This window comes from Pinus tabuliformis, chromosome 2_1, assembly GCF_031772625.1.
Source record: "Pinus tabuliformis cultivar Carrire ecotype Pingquan chromosome 2_1, CPIR1, whole genome shotgun sequence".
In the NCBI taxonomy this organism is placed as follows: domain Eukaryota; kingdom Viridiplantae; phylum Streptophyta; class Pinopsida; order Pinales; family Pinaceae; genus Pinus; species Pinus tabuliformis.
The window spans coordinates 758,453,937-758,481,037 of NC_142299.1; the positions used below are offsets into that span (position 1 = coordinate 758,453,937).

Below are 27,101 nucleotides of genomic sequence, written 5' to 3' on the forward strand. Positions count from 1 at the left end.
AAGGTTAGCGTTAGACGGGGTTTAGTATAGATTAAATTCGATTTCATTTGTTTTGTATTTAGGTTTTGACATATACGTAAAACACAAAAAAATGCGATTTTAGATTTTGTATATAATCTTTAAATTTTGTTTTATATTTTAATTGATGTTTAGATTTAGCATTTGTCATTTTAGTTTAATTTAGTGGTTACGCTTTAGTTTAGGTTTCAAATAGATTTAGATTTAAATTTTTATAGTTTTGTTTTAGATTTTAATTAGTCTTTAGAATTAGGATTTTAATTAGATTTTAATTTTCCTTCTAAATAGTCTCATAAAAAAAAAAAAAAGAAAGAAAATGTTAGCGTTTTGATTTCTATTAGTTTAGATTTAAATATTTAGTCTTTAGATTTTATGTTTATAGTTTTAGATTTTAATTATTTTAGATTTTTATTTTAGACTTTAAGTTTTGTTTTATTTTGATTTTTTGAATAAAAATTAAAAAATTAAAAAAATATATATATATATATATATTTTTTTGGTTTTATTTTTAATGATTAGGATTTTTTAAATTTTCATAATATTGAAAAATATAAAAAAAAAAAAAAAAAAATTTAGATTTTAGATTTTGTTTTAATTTTCATAGTTTAGATTTTTTTTAGTTTTTTAATAAAAAATAAAAAATAAAAAATTTTGAAAAATATAAAAATTTTGTGGAAAATTCTCTTCGTCAGATCCAGTCATTTTCGGGAATTGTCGTATCTTTCATGCTGAGATCTAAATTTTTCAAGTCGAGATACAAAATTGATATCTGGTTATGATTTTCGTGGTGGTTTTAAGCATTCATCTTTTCGAAGCTTTCAGTTGCCGGATATCGTTTTGGTCACATGATTTCGCTGATGACAAATGATTGCTCTTCGCGGTTTATGTTTTTTATATCATTTAACAAGTGATCATTGTAATAACAATCTCTTAAGGCACTGGTCTGCTAACTAATCAAATCATTTTAAGTGCTTATCTTAATCGTGTCTCCCAAACCAATTGGTCGACAGTTGGTCTCTTCATCTCACAGGGACTCCCCCCCTTAGCCGCGGGAGACAGGCTTAAACGGAGGGATCGGGGATCAGAGTGACAGCCCCCGGTCTGAGCGTTGTCGTGCCAGTTTGCGCGACAACACCTAGTAAACTCCAACCAAATACGTATAAATGATATAATAACTGGGAAGCTCAAAATGATAAAAATAATAGTGGTGTAACATATAATAATATAAGCATGAGATATAAGCAGATACTCAAGAAATGCAAAGAGAAATGCTAAGCCATTTTATTATACTGAGTAATAGAATGAGTATAGGAGGTGATCAGAAAGATGGAACCTCGAATTGCACAAGGCAAGTGAAGAAATACACTCAGAATAGTAAAGGAATGGCCTCTCTCTGAACTGCGTCCAAGCTGCTGGAGAATTGTCGTGCTGCTGCTGTTACTGGAAATCAAATGAGGATTTGGGGTTGTTCCCCTCCTCAGAAAATGCTGAAACTCTGGAATCGGATTCTACTCAAGAAACCCAGAAAAACCTAGAAAGATTTTCTGAAATGGCCGACCCCCAAAAATCGCCCCCTTGAGGACCCATGCAATCCCTTAAGGCTCTGCACTGCTACTGAAATAAACCCACCACAACTCTGCCTGAAACTTAGCCAAAATCCTCCAATATGCAAGGGCTGATCCCCTGCTCAACCTCCCAGCACAAATCCCCCTGCAAAACCTCAATCTAGAACTCCTGCCAGAAACAACTGCATCATCCCTCTCAAAACTGCACAGTCATCCAAGATGCTCAATCCTCCTGCCAAAATGCTGATGAAACTATTGCAAAAATATTGATGGAAATATCTTGCCCGAGTAGGCACTCAAAGTCCCCAGGGGCTAAGGGTGAGATCTCCGAACGGAGACACTCAATGCACTAAACAGTGCTGCAGACTAGCTAAACAGCCAGCATGCTCTAAGTCGAAGTGACTAGCTCAAATGCACATAATCGAATGCCAAAATGAGGAGGCTCCTCTCTCCTTTATAGCATTGGCCTCTCTCAATCCCGAGGCTCACCTCCTCCAACGTAGCTTTCCTCTTGCCACGTGTTTCTCACCATCTGCGCAGTCGGTCCAAGTGTCTACGTGGGCCCCTCCTCTACGTGGTTCTTTGGCCCCCCTTGGCTCTCCTCTCTCACCTTTGTAGATGAGTTGTCCTCCTCCTTAGCTCTCACCCTTTCTCTTTGATTGCAAAATGAGACAATAAAACTAAAAACTGCTTTTAAAACCTCTTTGTTTCCTAGTTCCATAGTTTTTTGGAATTGGATTGCAGTTTTTTAAAATCGAAAAAACCACGATTTTTTCAAAAATTTGTGATTTAATTGTGATTCTCACAGCACTGATTCTATGTCTCTATTTGTTGCATATGTGTATGTTAATTATGGTGTTTCTGTGTGATTCATGTGTTGTTTTATGAAGTTGCTTACATGAATGATTGCTAAGTAAATTGAATTTATAAATTGGCAGTAATTGTTAAAATTGGCCATAACACTGATTCACTCCCCCCTCGGTATTATCCCAGTTTACAACAACCTATATGGACAATGGGATGTTCCTTAACTAAAAGTTTTTTTGATATTTAACAATAATTATGTTTCAGTTTAAGTTGATTAACTAATCTGTACATTGCCCAAATGGTTATTCCCTGAAAAATAAAGATATTGTATCTTCATCCCTTGAAAAATAAAATTTTATGTTGTAATTTAAAGAGAGAGGAAGAAAGAATTAGAGATCCTTCAAAGTCCAGACTCCAAATACGTTTACTGCTCAGCATCCATGATTCCTTATTCAAAGCAGACTCAAAAAACTTTACCTGCTTAAAAACTTTTCTTATCAAAGGCAAAAACTTTCACCAGAGCTTCTAAACTGCAGTACCCCTTCCGAAGTCTCCTTTTGCAGGGATGAACCATGTCATTTTTTGTGTCTACTAGCCAATGCATATATGAATAACATGATTCTTGCAAGTTTTCTTTGTGCAGTTACTTCTTTAGGTGTACAAACATTGGGGAAAATGGGTTTATGATATTAGACTAAACATGTATCCATCTGAGTTTATGTGGCTTGAAGAATTTTGTATGATATCCTTGAAGACATTCATTGGTGTACTTTGCAAGGGAGTAGCCTTGCACTCTGTTCGTCATGCTATAATCATGAATTGATCCATTGAGCATCTACCATGCAAATTAATCGATATAGGGATCAATTCTTCTCCGTCATTCTTACTTTCTTTATGACATAATTCTCTAAATAAATGTGGTCACTATCATATTTAGCTAGGAAAGCTTGATATTTTGAGAAAGTCTTATCTTTGATTTTTAATGTCTAGACTTCTAACTTGTGCTCCTCCGTTTTCATTGGTAGTTACGATCTTGCATTCAAAGTGAAGAGTTTTACTTTTTAATTAGATATTCTTTTTATTTTTAACTTCCTCTATTTGATTTCTGCTCATATGGCTAATATGTCTATGTGCAGTGGAAAGGACCGAATGTTACCAAGTAGTGAGGAAGCAAGGCGTCTTTTGAAAGTGTTGCCTAATTGTAGAGTTCGCTATTTTAAAGACAGTGGCCACACACTTTTGTTGGTAAGTATTTCTAGAATTCCACGCTTGTATACAGTGAGAAGTTGTATTTTACATTACATTGCAGAAAAATAGGATTACATTGTGTATTACATCAATGGGATAAAACCACCTGGGCGAGTAGGACCAACGTCATGCCTTATCCCTAACTCAAATGACTTTATATCTTTTATTTTCACTCCCTCCCACTGCACACACACATGATGTTCATTCAAAAGAGTAGTTGGTAATGGATTTCTTTTCCTTAGAGGATATGCAACTACATTCATTGAATTTTTTTTTTTTTGGTTGAGATGTTGAACTGACTAAGAGGAAAATATGATTCATGAAGGTAATGGAGAATTTGTTTTTCATTATCCTGAGTTTGAGGATTTTTCCCTTTTAAAGTTGGTTGCTCTTAAGATTTATTTAGTTTTGGGTTATGATGACTATATATGCCATCAAATATTCTCTTACCTTGGACTCTGGAGCTATGATGAAATTTCATTTTTGCATACACTTTGTCAGTGGAAATATCATCAATGGTCCAGAAAAGAAAATATTGACAACATTGGGGAAAATATAGGAAAATATTAGCAAAATTTAAAATATACAAAAGTAATTTTTTTTTCAAATTTTAAAACATGTAAAGCAACAAACAAATAAATGCATTTCCACATAATTATGAAAAGGTAATTAATATATATGATGTACAAGATGTGTAGAGATACATCGCACATCAACACTGAATTATTACCTGATTCTTGAATCCAAAGGTTCAAAATTAAAAAAAATATATATTAAATATATCTCATCATTATGAGTCATAAACAATGAAACCTGATAAATAAACTTTTGATTCCCTTTTCCCATTTTATCAGCATAGGAAATGGCTCTAGTAATGATTTTTCCTCCAGAAGTAGACCTTGGGGTTGGCATTGGACTCTGATTTCCTCTAGAAGAAGACGTAGAAGCTAGACTTTGATCTCCTCTACTAGTACTACTTCTGAGTTTAACTCTGTCAAAGTCCGCAAAGGTGGTCATGTTGGCACACCCCTAGTGTCAATAGTCACCTCCTCTAAAGGTATTTTCTTTGGAACATCCTCCTCCTCTATACCTCTCTCTCTACTACCTCCTCCTATGCCCCCTCTTGTGACTAATCAGGGGTCAATTCCATGATAGGCTTCTTGGTCCCTATCATGGTCCCAATTCTCCATGTAGCACTGGTTTCAATCCCATCCAACGAGATGGCGTCCACGTCAAGTTCTTTCCGAAGTTGTCTCGCCCAAAATCAAAGATTGTAGTAGATGTAGACCATCTCATGCTAGCAATATACTAAAAAGTTAATTCTTAAAGATGTGAAATGTATTGCAGGTTATGAATTTGCAAGAGGATTAAATTCTATATTTAAGTAACCCCAACAACATTAGATTATACAACATATATAGCTATAGATGCAGACATTGTGGGAGCAGATTTAGTTTCTCTTTAGCACCTTAAAGTAATAATCCATCAATGACCATGAGAATAGTAGTGGAGTTGAGTGTTTGAAGAGTAAACATTCTATATGAGTGAAACATTTAGGTGTAACTCATCCGTAGGTGTTCCAAATGCATCCAATTGTGAGTTATCCAACAATGAGTATGGGTGCACAAGAGTAAATAAGGCAGATTTGAATGTCAAGTTCAATAGAAATTTATCTCTTGTGATAGTATTGTTGCTAGATTCTTATGGAGTTATAATTCAAAGATTCAAGATCTAGTATAATTGCCTCCCTTTAGAACAGTAAATCAGAATGGTAAAATGAGGAAGCAATAGGAAAGAAGCCCTTTCAATACATACCCTGTTACCTCTCAATCTAGCAGGGGTCCTAAGAGGGGTCCCTATAGAGAAACTACTAGGTCAAGTAGCAACAATAGAGCAATAGCCCACTGCCACCTCAGTTAAGACTCCCTGTTCTTTACAAACTTTCACCGATGGGAGGAATCTCGGTATGAGGGATATCACTAAGAATATTATATCAATGGTATAGAGGTAGTGATTTCATGAGCCTATTCAAAGGAGAGACTCTAATGATAGGGGTTGCTTGCTTTAGAAGCAAAGATGTGTGGCTCTTGAAGAAGGGATAGAGGGAAAGCCAGACCTAGGGTTGAGGAGTATTTCTTGATATAAAGTTCACTACACCTAAGAATTCTAAGAGAATTGGGTTTTCTAAGCAATCCTTGTGAAATTGGAGCGACAAGGTTGCACAACCACAAAGGAACCATAGTGGGCCCAAACAAGGTCAAGGGCTTAGAGTGAGACTTTAAACATAAGGTCCTGACCAAGTGAGGGAGAAGAAAAGGATGAAAAGATTAGATTTAACTTGATATTTTAATGCAATGATCCTTAATGAAGCCGCTAACCAAAGGAAAACTAGGGAGAATGGTTCTTGAGCTAGGGCTTGGCAAAACTTGAGATTCAACCATTGGAATGGCTTCAAATTTGGAGGACCTATCAAAGGCACACCAATGCAACTCTTGCCCAAATTTCGTCAATTTTGGATGGCCACAATTGATTACGTGTGATGTCGTAGGAGACACAAGGGTTAGGGCTTAGAAAAAGAGGAGGGAGGTGAAAAGATTTTCTTTTAGGTGATCACCAAGGATTGGACCAATGCCTAGTCTATTGGGAGAATGGAGTCAATGAGATTTCAATGTTTAGAGTTTCTTTTACCCAATCAAGGAGTTCCCCAGCAACTTCGCATAGCCCTAAAGGCAACAATTAGATTACTAGGAAAATTTATACTTCTTTGATGCTGCAATTCATGACTTATCAAGGCAATTATGAAGGTCATATACCCCTAGGACATTCATTCACTATAATAAACATGAAACATATGAAAAATCCTCACAAAGTCAAGATTCAACAAATCACATTTCCATTAGGGCAGCGAGTACAACTTCATGAGCGGAAATTTTCATACATTATACATATGACGTAAATAAAGAGATAGTTCATAAAAAAAGCACTTACAAGTATAGCGAAATCATCCAATCATCAAGAGAGACAAAAATCGAAGCTCCAAGACCAAGACAAGATTTCCAAACATCAAAATGCATCAAAGATATCCAATTCATCCTCCAATAGCTCTAGCGAAATTCTCAAGAAGAGATAAAGATCAAAATCCAAGTGATGATGAGAATCAAATGACCTCTCATAAATTTATATCATCCTCTAAGGGTTCGATTTCCCTAATTAGGCCTAATTATCCCCCAAGTAATAAAATAATGTGCAAAACTAACATTACTTGATGACAAGCCCGCCAAAATAGCTCCATAATACAAAAATAAGCCTCTCGAGGGGTCCAAACGGTAGATATAAGAGGTTGAAGGACCATTGAAGAGCCCTACTGGAGTCCAATGTGTGCCAAAATGAAGGGATGGGCTCCAAACATAGTGATAAATGGGGTGGCCCCTTGATATCCAAGCAAATGACCTGTGGTGTCCCCAAGAGACTGTGAGGCCAAAAAAACATCCTCATGGGTCTCCAAATGAATTGAACAAGCCTGTATCCCATCTGTAAGGGCTGGAAGAATGATGCAAGCCCTCCCTTTGTCTCCCATGGTGAGACACATCCTCATCTAGGCCCTGGATCAGCTGCCAAGTGTGTGGTGCAAGAGTGTAGCTAGCTAGGCAAGGTGGTACAAGTGCATCATCGTCAAATAAATGGAACACGAGCAAGCAATGAGTGGAACTGAAGGATCCCATGATGTGGCAATCTGTTCTCTGCTATGGTGGAGGCCCATGGCTCTCAACACTCACCCTACAAATGCCAATATGACCCTCTGGAGAGCTTGGACCCCATATAGGGAGACCAAACCCAAGATGAAGACCCACCTGCAATCTTGAATAAGATCCAGTGCATCCCCTCGCCTTCTAGTATAAAAAATCATTAGTGCAATTGAGAAAATGAGCTTACAAATCGTGGAACCATGTGGACACTTTATAGTGGCATGCCCTTCCATATTGGGCTTTAGAGTGTACATGTGTCTCCAAGTTCAAAAAGAAGGTTAACCAAGGAACCCATTAGGTGGTTTCAACCTCTAAGGTGTGAGGTCCATGCTACATCCCGCAAGTGGCAGGTGTCATGTGATATAATGATGGAACATAATGGGGGGCATCAGGGGAAGGCTCCAAGCCACATGCCACAGTACAAGGGTAGTTATGATGAGGGAAGCCCACACTTGGGTATGTAGATGAAGGAGGGAGCAATCGTGGCACATGAATTACCCCGAACCTAGTTTTTCCACCCTTCTTCTTATGCCTTTTTCCTTTTATTGATTTTCTTTTATAATTGATTGGGGGTCCAGAGGATGAGAGCATGATATAGCAATGAATATCCCCTTAAGGTTGGGTAGTTTGTCACCCACCAGGGGGTTGTGACAATCACGGGTTCCTTAGTGATGTAGGGGCTCATATAGGGGGCCTTAGGAACCAGGGTGATGGCCATGATGATAGAGGCAGAGCTCATGATGGCTTTTTCCCACATGCTAAATTTGTATGTCCCGGCCATTTTTTTCATTTTATGGTACATTTCCTGTTGAGAGTGGCCAAATTGTGCTTTAAATTTTCTTTTTAGCTGCATCAACCTCTGGGACATCGTTGTAGGCCCGACCCAAAGTGTGGACAAGGGGAGGGGGAGGCTAACTACTTACGGACCCAACCCAAAGTGTGGACAAGGGGAGGGGGAGGCTAACTACTTACGGACCCAATGGACAATTGTGGACCCGGATGGGAAATATGTTGAAAGGGGTTATAATGAGAGGAGGGGAGTGATGTATGCAGTATCGGGAAGTGGGACCACGCAACCAAAATCGGGATTTCCTATGTAGTGGCACTCCTAAAGTTAGTATCCAATAAAGGAGATCCCACAGGACTAGGGTACAAGGTTAACCACCAATTGGACAAGGGGACAAGTGTACAAACCAAGGCCATTCTTTCTACGGAATCCCCCCACTAATCCATGTTCAAAAGTGTCCTTGACAAGTAAGCAAAAATACCCAACTCCATAGTGAAAGCCATACCTTTGGGGTTGGAAGGCCCACCTTCAATCATACGATCATAACATATGGGCGAGGAATCATAATTGATTGCTCAGGTGGTGGAGATGGTGGCACATCAAACTATCTGGTGGCTGCAAGGGGCTATCGGTTGAGGACCATCTAGGAGAAAAAATTCTCCTATGGGTGTCACCCACAGGTGGTCGGTAACATCTGGCTCCAACTGGGACATGATTTCTCATAAGAGTGCACAAACGTACTCTAATGGGGAGGTCATGAGAACACCAACAATTGCTTGGGACCGCAGACCTATTACTTTCACTTTCAAAGACCAAGAACATGGGGCAACATGTTTTTGATGTGTCTTATGATAACCCATGCTTAACATCTAGGCCATAAAAAAAATCGACAAGAAATAAAATTACTCCAGATGCAAGTTTAATCTAAATGCAATTAATATAACATGATAATATCATATGACATTTGTTCTAATGTGAAAAATCAATATGCAACGCATCCTACTGTAACATGCATATTACATCATGCAAGTGCGAAGTATAATCATAGATCCAATGCAATCAACATGCTGATTGATCAGTATGAGAACATGTTCTTCTATGTTTATTTATGCAATGGATCCAAAAACGCAAATGGGAAGAGTAATATGAGGGATGATGGGGGCGGGAGGTGGAAAAATAAGAGACCCATATGTCATAGAAAGGAATCGTGGAAGAAGGGAAAGACACTAACTGAGAGGATTGAATTTGTTCCTCTAACCAGAGGATGGAAATGTCAATGATCAAGTACATGAACCTTCGATGAAGAACTATCTCAAGCCTATCATCCCCAGGGTAAGGAGTGGATGACTCAGACACAGTTATGATGATATTATCTTGATTATTGGAAAAACAAGAGGTGGAAACATCATTGTACCTGGGGAAAACCCATGATTCTCTATTTTTCATAGGGGAAACTGGCTCTTCTTCAAAACTATGAAAATGAACTTCATCCCAAACATTCATTTCTGGGTCGGGAACAAAACAAGGGGAGGATTGCTCAAACATAAAGGAAACCCCTTTGTCAGTGGCACGACTAAAAGAAGCATCTTCCTTAATCCCTTTGGCACAAGGGTTACTAGAATTATCCACAATGGTGGAAAGCTCTTCTTTGACCAAATTGTTGTCATCTTTGAACATAAAGAAGAGACCATTCCAATCATTAGGAAGGACTTCATGAGGAACAACATTGTCTATAGGAAGTGGTGGAGCATTTTCTTCTTCCTTGGGATCATTTTTATGAATTCGAGATACAATGGGACATTCATATCTATAATTATTGGGATATGGTATGTTCTATGCTTATAACAATTTACTTCTTTTTCTTATTATATTCCACAAATTAGCAATCACATGTACATAAAGTAAAGTGCAGATAGAACATTAAACGCTCGACAGAAAACAAGCCAAGACAAGAGACACAAGATGTGGCGGCTAGTCAAGGGCAAACCCCACAATGTGTGGGGAAACCCTTTGATCAAATCTTCTTTTATCTTCAATAATTCAGCAGAGAGAAATAGTACAATAAATCTGTTTCATATCAGCAATAGGAAACCCTAGATTAGCAGCATCAGCATTAGCGGACGATATCTCACAAACCGACCGTCGGATCGGCTTGATTCCACCACCAAAAGTTGCGGCTTCCAGAGGAGGTTCAAATGAACCTACAACGCATTTCAGATGAGGAGATCTTCTAGTCCACGTAGGTCAATATTTACTTCTGCAGTTGCAGCTTCAGTTTCAACAGTTTTTGGCTTCAAACTAGGGCAGTCGATATCTTGCAAACCATCCGTCGGATTGACTTCATTCCACCACCAAAAGTTGCGGCTTTGAGAGGAGGTTCAGATGAACCTACAGTGTAGTTCAAATGAGGAGATCTTCTAGTCCACGCAGGTCAATCTTTACTTCTGTAGTTGCAGCTTCAGTTTCGGCAGTTTCTAGCTTCAAACTAGGGCAGTTGATATCTTGCAAACCGTCCATCGGATTGACTTCATTCCACCACCAAAAGTTGCAGCTTTCAGAGGATATCCATATGGACCTACAATGCATTTCTAAGGAGGAGATCTGATGGTCAACGCTGGTCAAACTTTGGATCTGCAGTTGCAACTTCAGGTTCAACAGCTTCCGGCTTCACGTGTGAGAGAGAGACCCTTTTCTGTGTAGTAGAGAAGAGACTCATTTCTACGCAGTAGAGAGAGAGAGATGTGATGAGATGAGTGAGTCCAAATGAGGAAAAGTTCTCTTTTATTTATACACAACGTTGGTGTTTGAATAGATGCGACTGTTGGGCTTCTGAGACTACATGAGATGTAAGTCGGCTTGATAATAATTCCATAATCAAAATAAATTCATATCTCCATGAATACTTATCGGAATTGGATGATCTTTATATCAATCCTACACCTCTCGACGAGAGGAATCTGATTAAAAATATTATTAGCCATGAATAAGATGACCCACATGAAGTTTTGCCCTAGTTGCCAATTTTAACACTTCCTCTCAACTAGGGAGAACTTCATCTGTAATCTGTCGATCGGTTGTTACTATTCATCCATCAAATGCACTGCCCTGTACAACCTGTCCCTTGCCCTACTCTTGCTCTATTCTGCCTGTTCTGCTTTGTCTTGTTCTGCCCTGTATTGATCTGTATTTTTTTTGCTCTGTTCTGCTCTGCTCTTGCATTGTTCTGTTTTGCTCTGCTTTTGTCCGAATTATGAAGAAGAAGAAATGATCGAGGATGTATCATACTGACTCAAAGTCAATCTCAGAGTATGTACCACTAGTCCCAAACCAGTCTCAACCAACCCGAAGTCAGCGTCATAGTGAATACAACTCCACTGGTCCCAGACCAGTATCATCCTCCACTGACTCAAAGTCAGTCTCAGAGTGCGTACCATTGGTCCCAGACTAGTCTCAACCGACCCGAAGTCAGCTTCATAGTAAGTACCATTCCTACCACTAGTCCCAGACCAGTATCACAGTCTCAGAGAGTGTACCACTGGTCCCAGACCAGTCTCAACCAACCCAAAGTCAGCGTCATAGTGTGTAACACTCTCACTGGTCCTAGACCAGTACTGCACTGACAAGAAGTCAGTCTCACAGTATGTACCACTAGTCCCAGACCAGTCTCAACTGACCCAAAGTCAGTGTCATAGTATGGTACAACTCCTACCACTGGTCCTAGACCAGTATCATTGATCCCAGATCAATGGAGGTCATCCTAGCGTAGGGAGTATGGTAGATACAACGATGCGTCCATCGGTACTACTATGGTCCCTAACTTCATTTCCCTACTCATTGATCAGATGAAAGGTACTTCCCATGAGTCCCAGACTACATGGGTAGGATGCCTCGACAGGAGAACTAATCAATCCTGTCCTCACAGGAGAACACATCAATCTTGCTACAATCGCTATGGAGAACACATCAATCCAGGCTGCCATGGAGAATACATCAATCCAGGCCTCACAAGAGAACACATCAATCTTGCTACAATCACCATGGAGAACACATCAATCCAGGCCTCACAGGAGAACTAATCATCCTTGCTACACAGGAGAGCGAATCATCTTGATCCACAAGAGAGCGAATCATCTTGTCCCATAAGAGAGCGAATCATCTTGTTCTAGTGTGCACCACTAGCAGAGGGTGAGTCACCCTGTGGTCGTGTGTTGCTCCAGTAAGAACCACAAGCCCTCAGAGCTCTTAGAGCTCAATGTATGCAACATGCAGGGCCCTTGTACAAGGGTTTCTTGACGACTCCAAGTCGTTTGGGAAAATCATAGATTAGATCTTTCCTCGGGGCTTTGACAAGGTGTATTGACCTGTACATCATCTTAATGCGATGGAGCCTCCTTGCTCATCAACTTACCATATCCCAGATGATGTCTATCTACTGGAGAAATCAACGAATATGGGATTCCTCAATAATTGAATCCCACCTCTGGTTGTTACAGAGAATCACAGTGGTATCCAATGTAAATCCAAACAACTCACTAAAGAGCTTATGCAACCAGATTGCCTCATAGGAGGCCATGCTGGCAGCAATATATTCTGCTTCGACGGTGCTCAAAGCCACCGACTTCTGCTTCCTGCTCATCCATGATATCGAAGCAGATCCCAAGGTGAAACAACACTCGGAAGTGGTCTTACGGTTCACCACACTGCCTGCCCAATCAACATTAGTATATCCAAGTAGTCTCACATTATCGGCAGTGTATCTTAACCCATTAGCAATTGTGCCACGAAGATATCTCAGAAGATTCTTGGCATCAATCCAGTGAGGCTCAACCAAATATGAGCTCACAATGCTAACTGCAAAACATATGTTCGGACGGAGGTTCACCAAGAACATCAACGCGAATGAGCTTTTGAAACTCAGCGACAATTCCCAAATCTGGTCCGACATCACTACCATATAACTTCTGAAGGTTAAGATCCTTGAGGTACTCCTAGTGAATCCCAGCTTCATCAAGTAGCTATCGATCCTCTCATACCATGCTCGGGGTGCTTGCTTCAGCCCATAGAGAGCCTTCTTCAACCTGCATACATGAGATTTTCAATCATAAATCTCAAATCCTTCGGGTTGCTCCACATAGACTTGTTCTTTGATCAAACCGTGCAAGAACGTGGTCTTGACATCCATCTAATGTAGGTTCCATCCTTGTGAAGCCACAAGGGCTATGATCAAGCGGATGGTCATATATCTGGCAACAGGTGCAAATATCACATCATAGTCTATACCTTCCTTCTGGGAGACACCACGAGCAACAAAATGAGCCTTATACTATTTCCTACTTCCATCTGCTACAGCTTTATCTTGTAAATCCAGTTTGAAGTAACAATTGTCTTGACCTGGGGTCTGGGAACTACTTCCCAGACATCATTCTCCATAATGGTCATAGCATCTTTCCATACTTGATGCTTGACGGCATCTGAGAATGATGAAGGCTCATTTTGTATGATTGTGCTCATACTGGTCAGGTATCCTTGATACCTGTTGGGTTTCTTACTTTCACGGAAGGTTCCTCGGGGTGTAGCATTTCCTTCAGCATCATCAAGTAGCCCCAATGCCATGAATGGCTCTTCCTGGAAGAGGAAGGCTCAAGTGGATAAATAGGATCCATCGGATCTTCCACATCAGGCATTGTCACATCATCTACCCATAGAGACAGCTTCCACAATCGTATGATGCCACACCATTCTGCTCTGGAGTATGTGGTGTAATAGTCTCCCTCTTAATGCCAGCCTCAGATATGCCTGAGCGAACGTACTGTAATATATCAGAGGTTTTGCTTAGGCTTGAGGGGAATGGTCCCCTTTTGAGCTTTCCTTCGGCACATCCTGGACATGCATCTTCTTTCTCTACTCAGAATTCGGGCATCCCTATCACCATTTGTCTTACACCGAGTAGAGATTTATAATGAAGGGGGGCAAACCTCTGATGCCAAAGTTCGGACTGAAGAGATGTGTCATAAGACATGACACCTATCTGACTTTCATCGACCTGATATAATGAATCAACACGAAACCCAAGAGTAAAGGCATCTTTAACATTATTTTTTGATACACGTACCTTGCCATCGCTGAAGGTTACCTTGTAGCCTTTGTCTTCCATTGCTGAGATGGACACCAGGTTCTTTCGGAGGTCAGTGCATTTAATACATCTTGGAATTTCTAGCCTTCTTGAATGGTTGTCCTCTTCCTTGATTCCTAGCTCTCCTCTTACCTTTGCTATTGATTTGTCATTCCTTTGATTGCCATTAGAGGGATTTTGATCATTGTCCCAGTGTGAGTCCTTTCTATCAGGGCACTCCCTTGCATAGTGACTTGCTTTATCGCAAATGTAACATCGTCCTTTTCTTCCAGCCTTTCCTTTTGATTTAGACTCGGAATTATTTCATGAGATGAAAAGGCGGCAGGAGGACCTTTAGGCAAGGGCATTTCTTGCTCTTCTACCCTTGTTTCTTCTTGAATGCGTCTAGCCATTAATTCCTCGAAACCAGGAATTACATTATTGTTCAGAAAAGTAGTCCTAAACGCGTACCATTCGGATGGTAATCCTCCAAGAGTCGTAAGTGCCATTTCCCTATCAATAATAGTCTCCCCCATAGATAGGAGATCGTTCTTGATCTTGGTGATTCTTAAGAAGTATGCTTGCATACTCTCATCTTTACCCTTATGAATTTCCTTCATCTTATTTCTAAGAAAGAAAACTTGATTTGCATCATTAACTTTAAATAAACTCACCAGTCTATCGTAGATTTCCTTGGAGGTGTTCAGGTCGGAGATGTAGGCCACCAAGTGCTTGTCGATAGAGTCCCGGATGATCTTCTGTTTTGACTTCTCCGGTTTTCCATTTGTTCCAGGCAGCAGCAGATGCATTTGATGGAGGCTCAACAATATTGCCTCTTACATGGTCCAACACTCCTTGGTCTTCTAGGGTTAGATCAATAGACATCTTCCATTTGTGATAGTCAGTTTTCTCACGGAGCTTGTCTTCGACAAGAAAGAGTGTTGAGGACCCCATAGTTCTTTTAGGATAGCCTTGCCAATCTTCTCTTCGGTGATTGCTCTTGCTCTTGCTCAGGCTTTGTCTTCACCTTAGCTTCGATACCATGTTGGGCTATGGTATTTTCTATGCTTATAACAGTTTACTCTTTTTCTTATTATATTCCACAGATTAGCAATTACATGTACATAAAGTAAAGTGCAGATAGAACATTAAATGATCGATAGAAAACAAGCCAAGACAAGAGACATAAGATGTGGCGGCTAGCCAGGGACAAACCCCACAATGTGTGGGGAAACCCTTTGATCAAATCTTCTTTTATCTTCAACAATTCAGCAGAGAGAAATAGTACAATAAATCTGATTCATATCAGCAGTAGCAAACCCTAGATCAGCAGCATCAGCATTAGCGGCTTCATCATCAAACTAGGGCAAACGATATCTCACAAACCGACCATTGGATTGGCTTGCTTCCACCACCAAAAGTTGTGGCTTCCAGAGGAGGTTCAGATGAACCTACAGCGCAGTTCAGATGAGGAGATCTTCTAGTCCACACAAGTCAATCTTTACTTCTGCAGTTGTAGCTTCAATTTCGGCAGTTTTTGGCTTCAAACTAGGGCAGTCGATATCTTGCAAACCGTTCGTCAGATTGACTTCATTCCACCACCAAAAGTTGCAGCTTTGAGAGGAGGTTCAGATGAACCTACAGTGTAGTTCAGATGAGGAGATCTTCTAGTCCACGCAGGTCAATCTTTACTTCTGCAGTTGCAGCTTCAGTTTTGGTAGTTTCCGGCTTCAAACTAGGGCAGTCGATATCTTGCAAACCGTCCATCGGATTGACTTCATTCCACCACCAAAATTTGCGGCTTTCAAAGGAGATCCAGATGGACCTACAACGCAGTTCTAAGTAGGAGATCTGATGGTCAAAACTGGTCAAACTTTGGATCTGCAGTTGCAACTTCAGGTTCAACAGCTTTCGGCTTCACATGTGTGAGAGAGAGACCCTTTTCTGTGCAGTAGAGAAGAGACTCATTTCTGCGCAGTAGAGAGAGAGATGTGATGAGATGAGTGAGTCCAAATGAGGGAAAGTCCTCTTATATTTATACACAATGTTGGTTTTTGAATGGATGCAACTGTTGGGCTTCTGAGCCTACATGAGATGTAAGTCAGCTTGATAATAATTCCATAATCAAAATAAATTCATATCTCCATGAATACTTATCATAATCGGATGATCTTTATATCAATCCTACACCTCTCGACGAGAGGAATCTAATAAAAATATTATCAGCCATGAATAAGATGACCCACATGAAGTTTTACCCTAGTTGCCAATTTTAACAATAATCATACCCGATTCCCTAATCAACATCCCAAAAATCCCTCATAGATTCCTCATCCATTTTATGATCACAATCTTCCCTAGAATCATCCCATTCTTCTCTACATATTTGATATTGGCTAACCTGCAAATCTTTATTTTCCTTGTTAGGCAAGGAAAAATCTTCTCCCTTCATATTTTCTTGAAGAATATCAACCAATGTATTTACTACATGATTTTGGTAATATGCTCCTAGAAGGAGGGCATCTGTAGGGTTCTTGTTATATTCACATTTCATATTGTAGCATTTCTTTGATTGTTCATATAAGTGGGAGAAAATATCTTCAATGCTACATGCTGCCATAAGTAGCCCACAAGACTCTTCATATTCAACCATGTTGGAATTTCTAAGTCTGACCCGCTAGAAACCCTTCATGCACTTTATTAATTTATTCCTACCTACTTGTTCTATTAATTAACAAGTTATTTACCATGTAAATACTAGAAATAAATACAAGTTCATGCTCAACACATTACAAATCATCAATTGAAGGAAACAGAAACAAGCACACAAGTGACACTGTTGTTTTTGGACTAATGTCCCTGGAAAAACCCAATGTGGGAAAATCGGTGCAGCTATCTAAGGGTTTGATTTATTAAGCAGTTTCAGAATACAATCTTGGTGCCAAATCCGACTCACCCAACAAAGAAAAATCTTGGCAGTAGTACCTCTCTACTTGGAAGCAGATATTCTGGCTGAAACCCTAGATAAACACTCCGACAGCTCCACAGCGCCAATCTGCCCCACGAAACCCCAGCGTCGACCTTTAGGGATTGCATCAGCCTCTCTCTGGCCCAACGTTAGCCCAATGTCACTCTGGCTTGGCCTGCTTCAGCCTTTGGAGGCACTGCGTCTGTCCTTTCGCCTTCAGCATCACCCACGCTGGCCCTCTGAGGCACTACACAGCTCCTGGCTAGCTCTGCGTGAGCCCTGGTTGGCTCTGTGTGAACCCTTGGCCGCTTTTGTGTCCCTCTCTCCAGCGACTGCGTTGATACTCCTGATGCTATCTCTGCCTCTCTGCTTTTGTATTCACTGCCCCTCAGCTGCAACTCTGATCACCCTCTCAAGTTTTTCAGCAAACCCAGCCCCAGAAAGTCGAAATCTTGATCAGCTCAGTGCATAGTTGCGGGGGAGCGCCCCCCCCCTCGAACCCGCTCCCGAATCGCGCTCCTGACCGGAGCGGCTCGGGAGCGGGTCGGGAGCAATTTTCGGGAGCGCGCTCCCTAAAAAAAATTTACGCTCCCTGCCCTGTTCGGGAGCGTTTAAGGGAGCGATCGCTCCGTCGCTCCCGGAGCGATTTTTAACGCCCGGGAGCGATCGGGGAGCGATCGCTCCCCGATCGCTCCCGGGCATAAAAAAACGCTCCGGGAGCGTTTCGACCCAGGCCGGGAGCGATCCGGCGGAAAAAATTTCCGCGGACGCGAAAAAAAAACTAATTTTAATTTTTTTTTTGGTTTTAAAAGCCCAATGGGCTTAAAAAAATTTCATTGTGACTTCATTGAGCAAGAGTTAAGAGCAAGAGCAAGAGCGAAGGAGCGAGGAGCAAGAGCTGAGGAGCGAGGAGCAACTGCCAAGGAGCGAGGAGCAAGCCTGCAGAGGTAAGTAACTTAGTAATTTAGTTAGTTTAGTTAGTTAGGTAGTGATTTAGTTAATTTAATTTAGTTTATTGAGTTTAAAAATCATAAATTTAAATTAAATTAATAAATTAAATTAATTAATCCTAATAAATTAAATTAATTTGCAGATTCAGGAATCAAAACCCTATAAACATCAAACACCATGGACCTAGCTATATTTCTTGGCATTTTCCTCTTCCTGGTCCCTTTTATGGTTATTATGGTGCTAGAGAGTAGGAAACGAAGGGGCCAACCTGAAGAGGGGGATGAAGAAGCTGGAGAAAGTCAAATTGGTGAAAACCCGGTGAGGAGGAGCTGGAGGAGGGTGAACATGACCCTCAAAAAACTAAACAAGACCAAACTCCATTGTGGAAATATGTTAACAGAGCTGAAACAGGGAGAGGGGGTGGAACCACTAAATTTCATTGCCCCCATTGCAACACTGATTACACAGGTTCATACACCCGTGCTAGAAGACACCTCTGCGGGAAAAGGCCATGGGATGGAGACAAAGAAATAGGAATCAAAACTTGTACAGCGGTGTCAGCGGCGGATAGAGCCAAATACATAAGAGAAGAGGAGGAAGCCCAACACAGATCAAAAAAATCTAGGGGTTTCTTTGAACCAAGCTCACAATCACAAAGAACTCCTTCAGCATCCTCCCAAGGCAGTGGATATGGAGGCACAGGGTCATCATCTTTAAGGCGTAGAACCATATCAGATTTCCTTGATGAGGGGTGTAGGAATGATGTGGATTCAAAGGTTTACAAGTTTCTCTATGCACGTGGGATACCATTCAATGTTCTTCGCTCACCTTATTGGCACGAAAAGGTTTCTGCCATAAATGATGCCCCTAAAGGATACAAGAGCCCTGGGTATGACAAGGCAAGAACTGTTGGCCTTGATCATGAAAAAGCCAAAATATCACATTCTTTGAATAGAATGACAAGTTCTTGGACTGACCATGGGGTGTCCATTGTATCTGATGGATGGACAAATGTAAAAGGCAAGCCATTGATAAGTGTTCTTGCTGTGTCTGTTAGTGGTCCCATCTTTCTAACTACACATGATTACTCAGACAAGTTCAAGACCTCTATCGACATTGCAGAAGCATTACTTGAAACAATTGAGCGTATTGGCCCTTACAATGTCATCCAAGTCATCACTGATAATGCTCCTAATTGTAAGGCAGCGGGAGCAATTATTGAGGATAAATACCCCAACATATTTTGGTCTGGATGTTTGGTTCACACATTGAACCTTCTGTTGCATGATATTGTGAAGAACAAAAATGCACAATACCAATGGATTGGTGATTTGTACAAGAAAGGCAAAAAGTGATAAAATTTATTACAAATCATAGCAATACCCATGGCCTTTTCTACAGTCACTCGAGATTGGAGTTGTTGAAGATTGCGAAGACTAGATTTGGTAGCTATTACCTCACCTTCAGGCGCCTTTTGAAGGTAAGAGAGGCATTAGCTAGCATGGTATCAAGTCCACATTGGCAGGTATTAAAGGAAAGGGCTACAAATGCAGCTGACGTGGCAGGTTTTGAAATGGTGGAGGAGGCCGCTCTTGATGGGCAGTTTTGGACAAGTGTGAGGCAGGTATTGGATTTCACCAAGCCAATTTATCACATGATTCGGTTTGCAGATACAGACAAACCAGTGATTGGCGAGGTGTATGAGCAAATGGATACCATGTTGGGGGAAATAAAAGATATTGTTCATAATAAAGATCCCAACTTGTACAAACTGATTCATGATTGTGTGTGTGAACGGTGGAATAGGCTCAATCTTCCACTACATTGCTTGGCGTATATCCTTACGCCAAAATACTACTCTACATCCTGGTTGGGCCAACCTGCAGCAGGGGGTGGGGTTAGGACCAAACCCCATTTAGATCCAGAGGTAACTAGAGGATATTTGGAAGCATTAGAAAAGTTGGTACCTGACAAGGAGGAATGTGCAGCTGTGCGCTTTGAGATAGGCAGATACTTCAGTGGCACTGGTTTGTATGGTAACTTCCATGCAATGGACGACAGAGATAGATTTGATACTCTCACATGGTGGGAAACATATGGCGGCCACGGACTTTTGCCAAAATTGGCAAAAAAAGTTCTTTCACAGGTTGTAAATACTTCTTCTGCAGAGAGGTGTTGGAGCACCTATAGCTACATACATAATGTGAAAAGAAACAGACTCAATGAAAACCGAGCAGAAAGCTTGGTTTATGTGCACTACAACTTGAGATTGTTGAGTCATTACTGTGATCGGGCTTATGAGGATCCCACATATAAAATTTGGGACAATCATCCAGAGGATGACAATTTGGAGGATGGCATTGTACATATTGAAGAACTGGAAGAGGAACTTGTAAGGGATGAAGATGAAGCAGCCATGCCACGTCCACCTCCACCTCCACCATCCAGTAGCAGTGCTCGAGGTCCGAGTCTTGTTCCTTTGCTGTCGCCACCTCCATCTACACCCTCACGTGGAGGTTCTAGTTCTGGTCGTCGGCCTGTGCGGGAGACTCCTAGAAGACCACCACGACCTGCTTATACTCCTGGAGACTCTCGTGGCAAGGGCCACATGTAGATTTACAGTTTATTTGTCTTTTTTAGTTTCTATTAGACTTTAGTTTTCATAACTGTTGAGTTTTGAGTCCTTGACTCTTGACTCTTGACTCTTGACTCTTTCATATCATAATGATATTTTTTGACATTTGTAAACAATATATCACTGTGACAATGAAAATTTGAAGTTTGAAGTTGGGCCTTGGCAATTATAACTCATTGGTAATGATTGTGAATTATGAATATGATGCTTCGTGAAAGACTAAAGTTGTTTCATTTCATTTCATTATTCATGTTTCATTTTATAAATTTATAACATTTCATATCATGTTAACAGTTAGAAGTTAGGACTTAGAAATATCTTAGATATTACTTCTTGTAATGGTTAAAGTTTAAACTTAGCTTACAAGTACAACTTTGGTGATCAATGATGATAAATGTTATTGAATTTTCAATTTTGAAAGCTTGAAGTTGAAACTTTAAGATTGAATTTGATGAATCATGATTCATGAGACTCAATATGTTGCAGTTGTAATATGTATTTTACTAACTTGTGGACATGGTTGATGACGATTATAATTTCTAGAATCTAGATGATTGATGTGATATGGTTCAATGATCAATCTATGTTTTTTAATGTTTTTTATGTCTACTTCATCATTCTACATGTTTTTGTTGACATATATGTATCAAAAATTAAAAAATATAAAATATATATATTTTTAAAAAATCGCTCCCGGATTCGCTCCCAAACCGGGAGCTTCTGAAAATGGTCGCTCCCACTCCCGTTTTCCCTCCCGCTCCCCGCTCCCGCTCCCGCTCCCAAGCAACATGGGCTCAGTGTGTTCTCCAAGTGACCCTCAAGCCTCCTCTTATACTTTTCTTGTTGACAAATCAATGGCCGAGATTAAGTCCCTAATCAACGGCTAAGATTAGATCTGGTTTGATCTATGACGTTTGGACCATTCTAACATAGTTTTATATTAATTCACATTAATATTTTATTTTCCCTAGGTTTAGACTTAGGGACTCATTAAAAATATTAATTATTTTAATATCTCCCAAACTATTTAGAATCTGCCCAAACCCTTTCTAGTTATTGGATATCTCATGTGCCTTAGCCTCTCCACCAATTTTCATGGCTAGAGCACATCTGATGCTACCCCAAATCAACACTCCCTCTTAGCGAGGACTATGCTCTAGCAATACTCCTCACTGAGTATCACCCTGATCATCCAGCATCGGTCGTTGTGCTGATGTTAGGCCTGCTACCCATCATTTGCGCTGCTACATCCTAGACTGCTACCCATGGCCCTGCCACTGCCACTGCTGCATCTGTACTGCAACTCCCTCTACATCTGTGCTGTTGTCCATGGCCCTACCACTATCACTGCTGCATCTGCACTGCAACCCTTCTCATCATGCTGCATCGTGCTAACCATAGCACTACCACTGCTAACTACTGCACTGCAACTCAGTTACTGAGAAGTAAGTAACTGATCTCTCAACTTTGACATCTTTGTCAGGCTAGAGACACCCTAGATGTTGAAATTCCCTCTGTCGCTGACAAGTGCTCCCTCTCTGACCTCTGCATTGACGCAACAACTCCATGCATCTTGCACTGTGGCACACCTCTCTGTGCCATCCTGCACTGGTGCAACACTACCATGCTTCTCGCACTAATGCCTCACATTATCCTAGGAATCCTGCACTGTAGCTCCCTCTGTCGCTCCATCCGCATCCGTCTCTACTAACATCCGCTAATATTACTACTCTTTGGGGCTCCCATAGCAAGGTCTAATCCAAGAGGTTCGGTACCTCGAGGATCCTGCCCCTCATTGCCTGTAGCCTGTTTGACTACAGCTCGATGTCTCCCCACTTCCGCTCAAGTGGTGTGTGTGCACTCATGGCACAGTCATCATTTGTCTCCACTTCCTTCTCTGCCCTTGCTGGCATAGCCTTGGTCTCGGAGGCCTCTCCCTTGCTCTTCTTCCTTGGACACTGGGTCACATAATGACCCAGCTCCCCATAGTGGAAGCATTTGACCTTGGACACTGGGTCAGATGCTAGGGCAACATCCACCTCCTCCTTCTTGATTCTGATCCCCTGACCGTTGCTTCTCGCCTTGCTCAACCTTTTGATCTCTTCTTGGCGAAGAGCAACCCACATTTCCTCCCAATCTGGAAGGGTTGCCCTACCCAGTATGCTCTGGACAAACACCTCCCAGTCTTCTGAGACTGTGTTCAGGGCTGTTCTCACCATCAATTCTTGATCCAACATGACCCCTATGGAAGTCAGCTGATCCCGGATCTCCTTCAATCAGTCGAGGAATGGGTCGATCTGTTCTCCCTTCTGCATCTGGTATGATCGCAACTGATTTTCTAGTAACATCCTTCTTTGCACAGAAGTATGCTAGTACAATTTCTTTATGGCCTCCCACATCTCATTTTTCGTTTCCTTTTCAGCAATATGTGGTACTACATGGCCCTTGACCCCGTCAAGAATGATGCTCTTGGCCCTCACCATTGCCTCCTCGTACTTGTCGTTATCAGCTGGGTCAAGTGGGATAGCTATCGTCCTCAAGGCGAAGTGCTTGACACGATTCCTATCTAGAACGGATATGATTTTGGCCTTCCAGGCTATGAAGTTTGAGGCTCTGTCCAATCTTAGTCTCTTACCCCGTTCACTACCATCTCGCTGCTCCTCTACTTCCCTCCTGGAAGTTCTCGGTGTGACTCCCTTTGAGCCTCGATTTCCCTCCTGGAAACCCTTCTTCCAATGTCGAGATGCCCCCACTTCGATCCTTAGTATCGTTGCACCACAGATCCAGATTTCTTGGTTAGAAACCCTCGGTAACAAATCCCTCCATCTTGGCCTTGCCCTATTAGGTACTGTTCTGACTACAGTACCCCACCAGCTCCACTCTGCAACTTACCCATAGCCTCCTAAAGCCCCAACAAACTAAAGGTTAGAGCTCCTAGGCTCTGCACAATCCCGACACCGACAAATCAGCCTCCTCAGCCAATTGCTTCAGCCCTCTTGGCCTCAGCGTGCCTCTGCATGAGCCTGCCTTTGCCTCCCTCAGCCTCTGCATTGCCTCTTCCTGGCTCAATCTTGATGATGCAGGCATTGCATCACCCCTTCCTTGCTGCTACTCTACTAGGAACAGCTTCTGTCACTCGGGACAACTGTTTTCTGCGACTACTGCTCTGCTCCGCTGATGTCCTCAGTTCTCCTGTGATCTGCAACCACGCTTTGAGACCATGTTGGAATTTCTAAGTCTAACCCGTTAGAAACCCTTCATGCACTTTACTGGTTTATTCCTACCTACTTGTTCTATTAATTAACAAGTTATTTACCATGTAAATACTGGAAATAAATACAAGTGCATGCTCAACACATTACAGATTATCAACTGAAGGAAATAGAAACAAGCACACAAGTGACACCATTGTTTTTGGACTAATGTCCCCAGAAAAACCCAATGCGAGAAAACCGGTGCAACTATCTAAGGGTTTGATTTATTAAGCAGTTTCAAAATACAATCTGGGTGCCAAATTTGGCTCACCCAATAGAGAAAAATCTCGGTAGTAGTACCTCTCTACTCGGAAGCAGATATTCCAGTTGAAACCCCGGATAAACACTCTGAGAACTCCAATCTACCCCACGAAACCCCAACGTCAGCCTCTAGGGACTGCATCAACCTCTCTCTGGCCCAACGTTAGCCCAGAGTCACTTTGGCTTGGCCTACGTTGCCTCTGGAGGCACTGCATCAGTCCTCTGGCCCTCTGCATTGCCCATGCTGGCCCTCCGAGGCACTGCGTAGCTCCTGGCTACCTTGGCGTGAACCCTTCGCTGCTTTTGCGTCCCTCTCTCCGACTATTACGCTGATCCTCGCGGTGCTATCTTTGCCTCTCTGTTTCTATATTCATTGCCCCTCAGCTACAACTCTAATCACTCTCTCAACTTTCTCAGCAAACCCAGCCCCAAAAAGTCGAAATCTTGATCAACTCGGTGTGTTCTCCAAGTGACCCTCAAGCCTCCTCTTATACTTTTCTCGTTGACAAATCAATGTTCAAGATTAAGTCCCTAATCAATGGCTAAGATTAGATATGGCTTGATCCATGACTTTTGGACCATTCTAACACAATTTTATATTAATTCACATTAATATTTATTTTCCCTAAGTTTAGACTTAGGGACTCCAATAAAAATATTAATTATTTTAATATCTCCCAAACTGTTTAGCATTTGCCCAAAGCCTTTCTGGGTATTGGATATCTCATGTGCCTTAGGCTCTCCACCAATTTTCGTGGCTAGAGCACATCGATGCTACCCCAAATCAACAAACCATTCATTCTTGCAAAACATGGAAGCTTTGAGGATCAAGATCCTCATCTTTATCCTCAGAGGAGATGTCATCATTGTTAACTTCCAAGTTTGTGATTGACAATTCCTCCTCTTTATCCTTAGAGGAGATTTCATCATTGTTAACTTCCTAGTTTGCGATTGACAATTCCTCCGCATCTTCCTTAGAAGACAGAGTTACTAATTCATCATCCTTTCCTTCATTAAGGTCTCTATTGATAACTTTCTCTTGAAGATTAATGGAGGAGTCAGGATATTCTTCATGAAGTGAAAAACCATATTCAGCTAGCTCCTCCTCCAGGATGGCCAAGTCCAAGGTTTGGCATATTTCTTCACTAGTTTTTAGAGTTGGTCCTTTATGCCAGAGAAAGTGCAAAGCCAACATAGAGAAAGAAGAGATGCTTTTAGGTTCACATAATTCAAGCCAATCAGTGTCCGGAGCAATGGATAGGACAATTAATTCCATTAGGTCACAAGGTTGAGTAATATTTTTCCTTGAAGCATACCTTATGAATCTTACAATGTGATTGGCTGCAGAATGTGGATCCCCATCGAACATTGGCATATTCTTCATGTATTCTTATGTGCGATACTTCGGGGTCCCTGCCATATCTAGGGCAAGAATATATGAGGTCAACATATTGTTGGGCTCTTAATGACATGGGGGTCGCAAGGGTGAACGAAATTTCCTTGATAAATCCCTGCTTCACCCTACAAGCATTGAGTTCGAATTTCAATGAAGAACTAGGGCTTCATTCTTCTAATGGAGTCGCCAAGAATGATACATCAATATTGTCATAAGGGAACAAGACACGTCTCATGTTCCCGACAACGACGCCAAGATGTCACTACTCAATATAGCAGGGGTCTTAGGAGGGGTCCCGATAGAGTGACTACTAGGTCAAGTGGAAACAATGGAGCAAAAGCCCACTGTCACCTCAACTAAAGCTCCATGCTCATTACGGACTTTCACCGATGGGAGGAATCTTGGTATGAGGGAAATCACTAAGAGTAATATATCAATGGTGTGGAGGTAGTGATTTGAAGAGCCTATTCAAAGGAGAGACTATAATGATAGGGGTTGCTTGCTTTAGAAGCAAGATGTGTGGCTCTTTAGGAAGGGCTAGAGGGAAGCCTAGACCTAGGGTTGAGGAGTATTTCTTGATATAAAGTGCCCTAGACCTAAGAATTCTAAGAGAATAGGGTTTTCTAAGGAATCCTTGTGAAATTGGAGTGACAAGGTTGCGAGACCACAAAGAAGCCCCAGTGGGCCCAAACAAGGTTAAGGGCTTAGAGTGAGACTTCAAACAAAAGGTCTTCACCAAGTGAGGGGGAAGAAAAGGATTAAAAAGATTAGATTTAACCTGATATTTCCGTGCAATGATCCTTAATGAAGCCACTAAGCAAAGGAAAACTAGGGAGAATGGTTCCTGTTACCCACCATTTTGTGGGTAATATCCTCAGGAGAAATTTTTTCTCCAAGATGGTCCTCAGCCAGCAGCCAACAACCCCTTGCAGCCACCAGCTATGTCATTCTGCCATTTCTCTGCCACCTGAGCCAGCCATGTGGTCCCTTGCCCATCTGCCGTGATCGTATGTTTGAAAGTGGGCCTCTCGAATCTAAAGGTATGGCTTGTCATTTGGAAATTGATTATTGTAGTTTGCTTATCATGGACACTTCTGGGCATGAATTAATGGGGGGATTTGGTGGAAAGAATGGGCTAGGTTTGTGCTTTTGTCCCCTAGACCCCTCTTAGGAATTAACCTTGGATTCTAGTCCCGTGGGATCTCTTTTACTGACCATTTCGTTCCAGGATGGTATTTCATGGGAAACCCTGATTGTGGTTGTGTGGCCCGCTCCCTTATCCACTTATATTACCCTCTTTCCATTCATTATTACTCCATTCATCATTTCTCCCACCTGGGTCCACATTCCTCC

The 27,101-nt window shown here is 41.4% G+C and overlaps 1 protein-coding gene across 9 annotated transcripts in view; it reads left to right on the top strand.

Moving 5' to 3' along the window:
- Positions 1-27,101, top strand: part of PES1 (Esterase/lipase/thioesterase family protein) — a 774,423-nt gene that overhangs the window by 572,529 nt on the left and 174,793 nt on the right. For all 9 annotated transcript variants that reach the window (XR_016253909.1, XR_016253908.1, XM_089403248.1 and 6 more), the window contains one exon: positions 3,527-3,635. Coding sequence is in view for 7 of the 9 variants with exons in the window: in XM_089403248.1 (XP_089259374.1) it covers positions 3,527-3,635 (109 nt within the window). In the remaining 2 variants the exon portion in view is untranslated. The remainder of the gene's footprint in view (positions 1-3,526; positions 3,636-27,101) is intronic.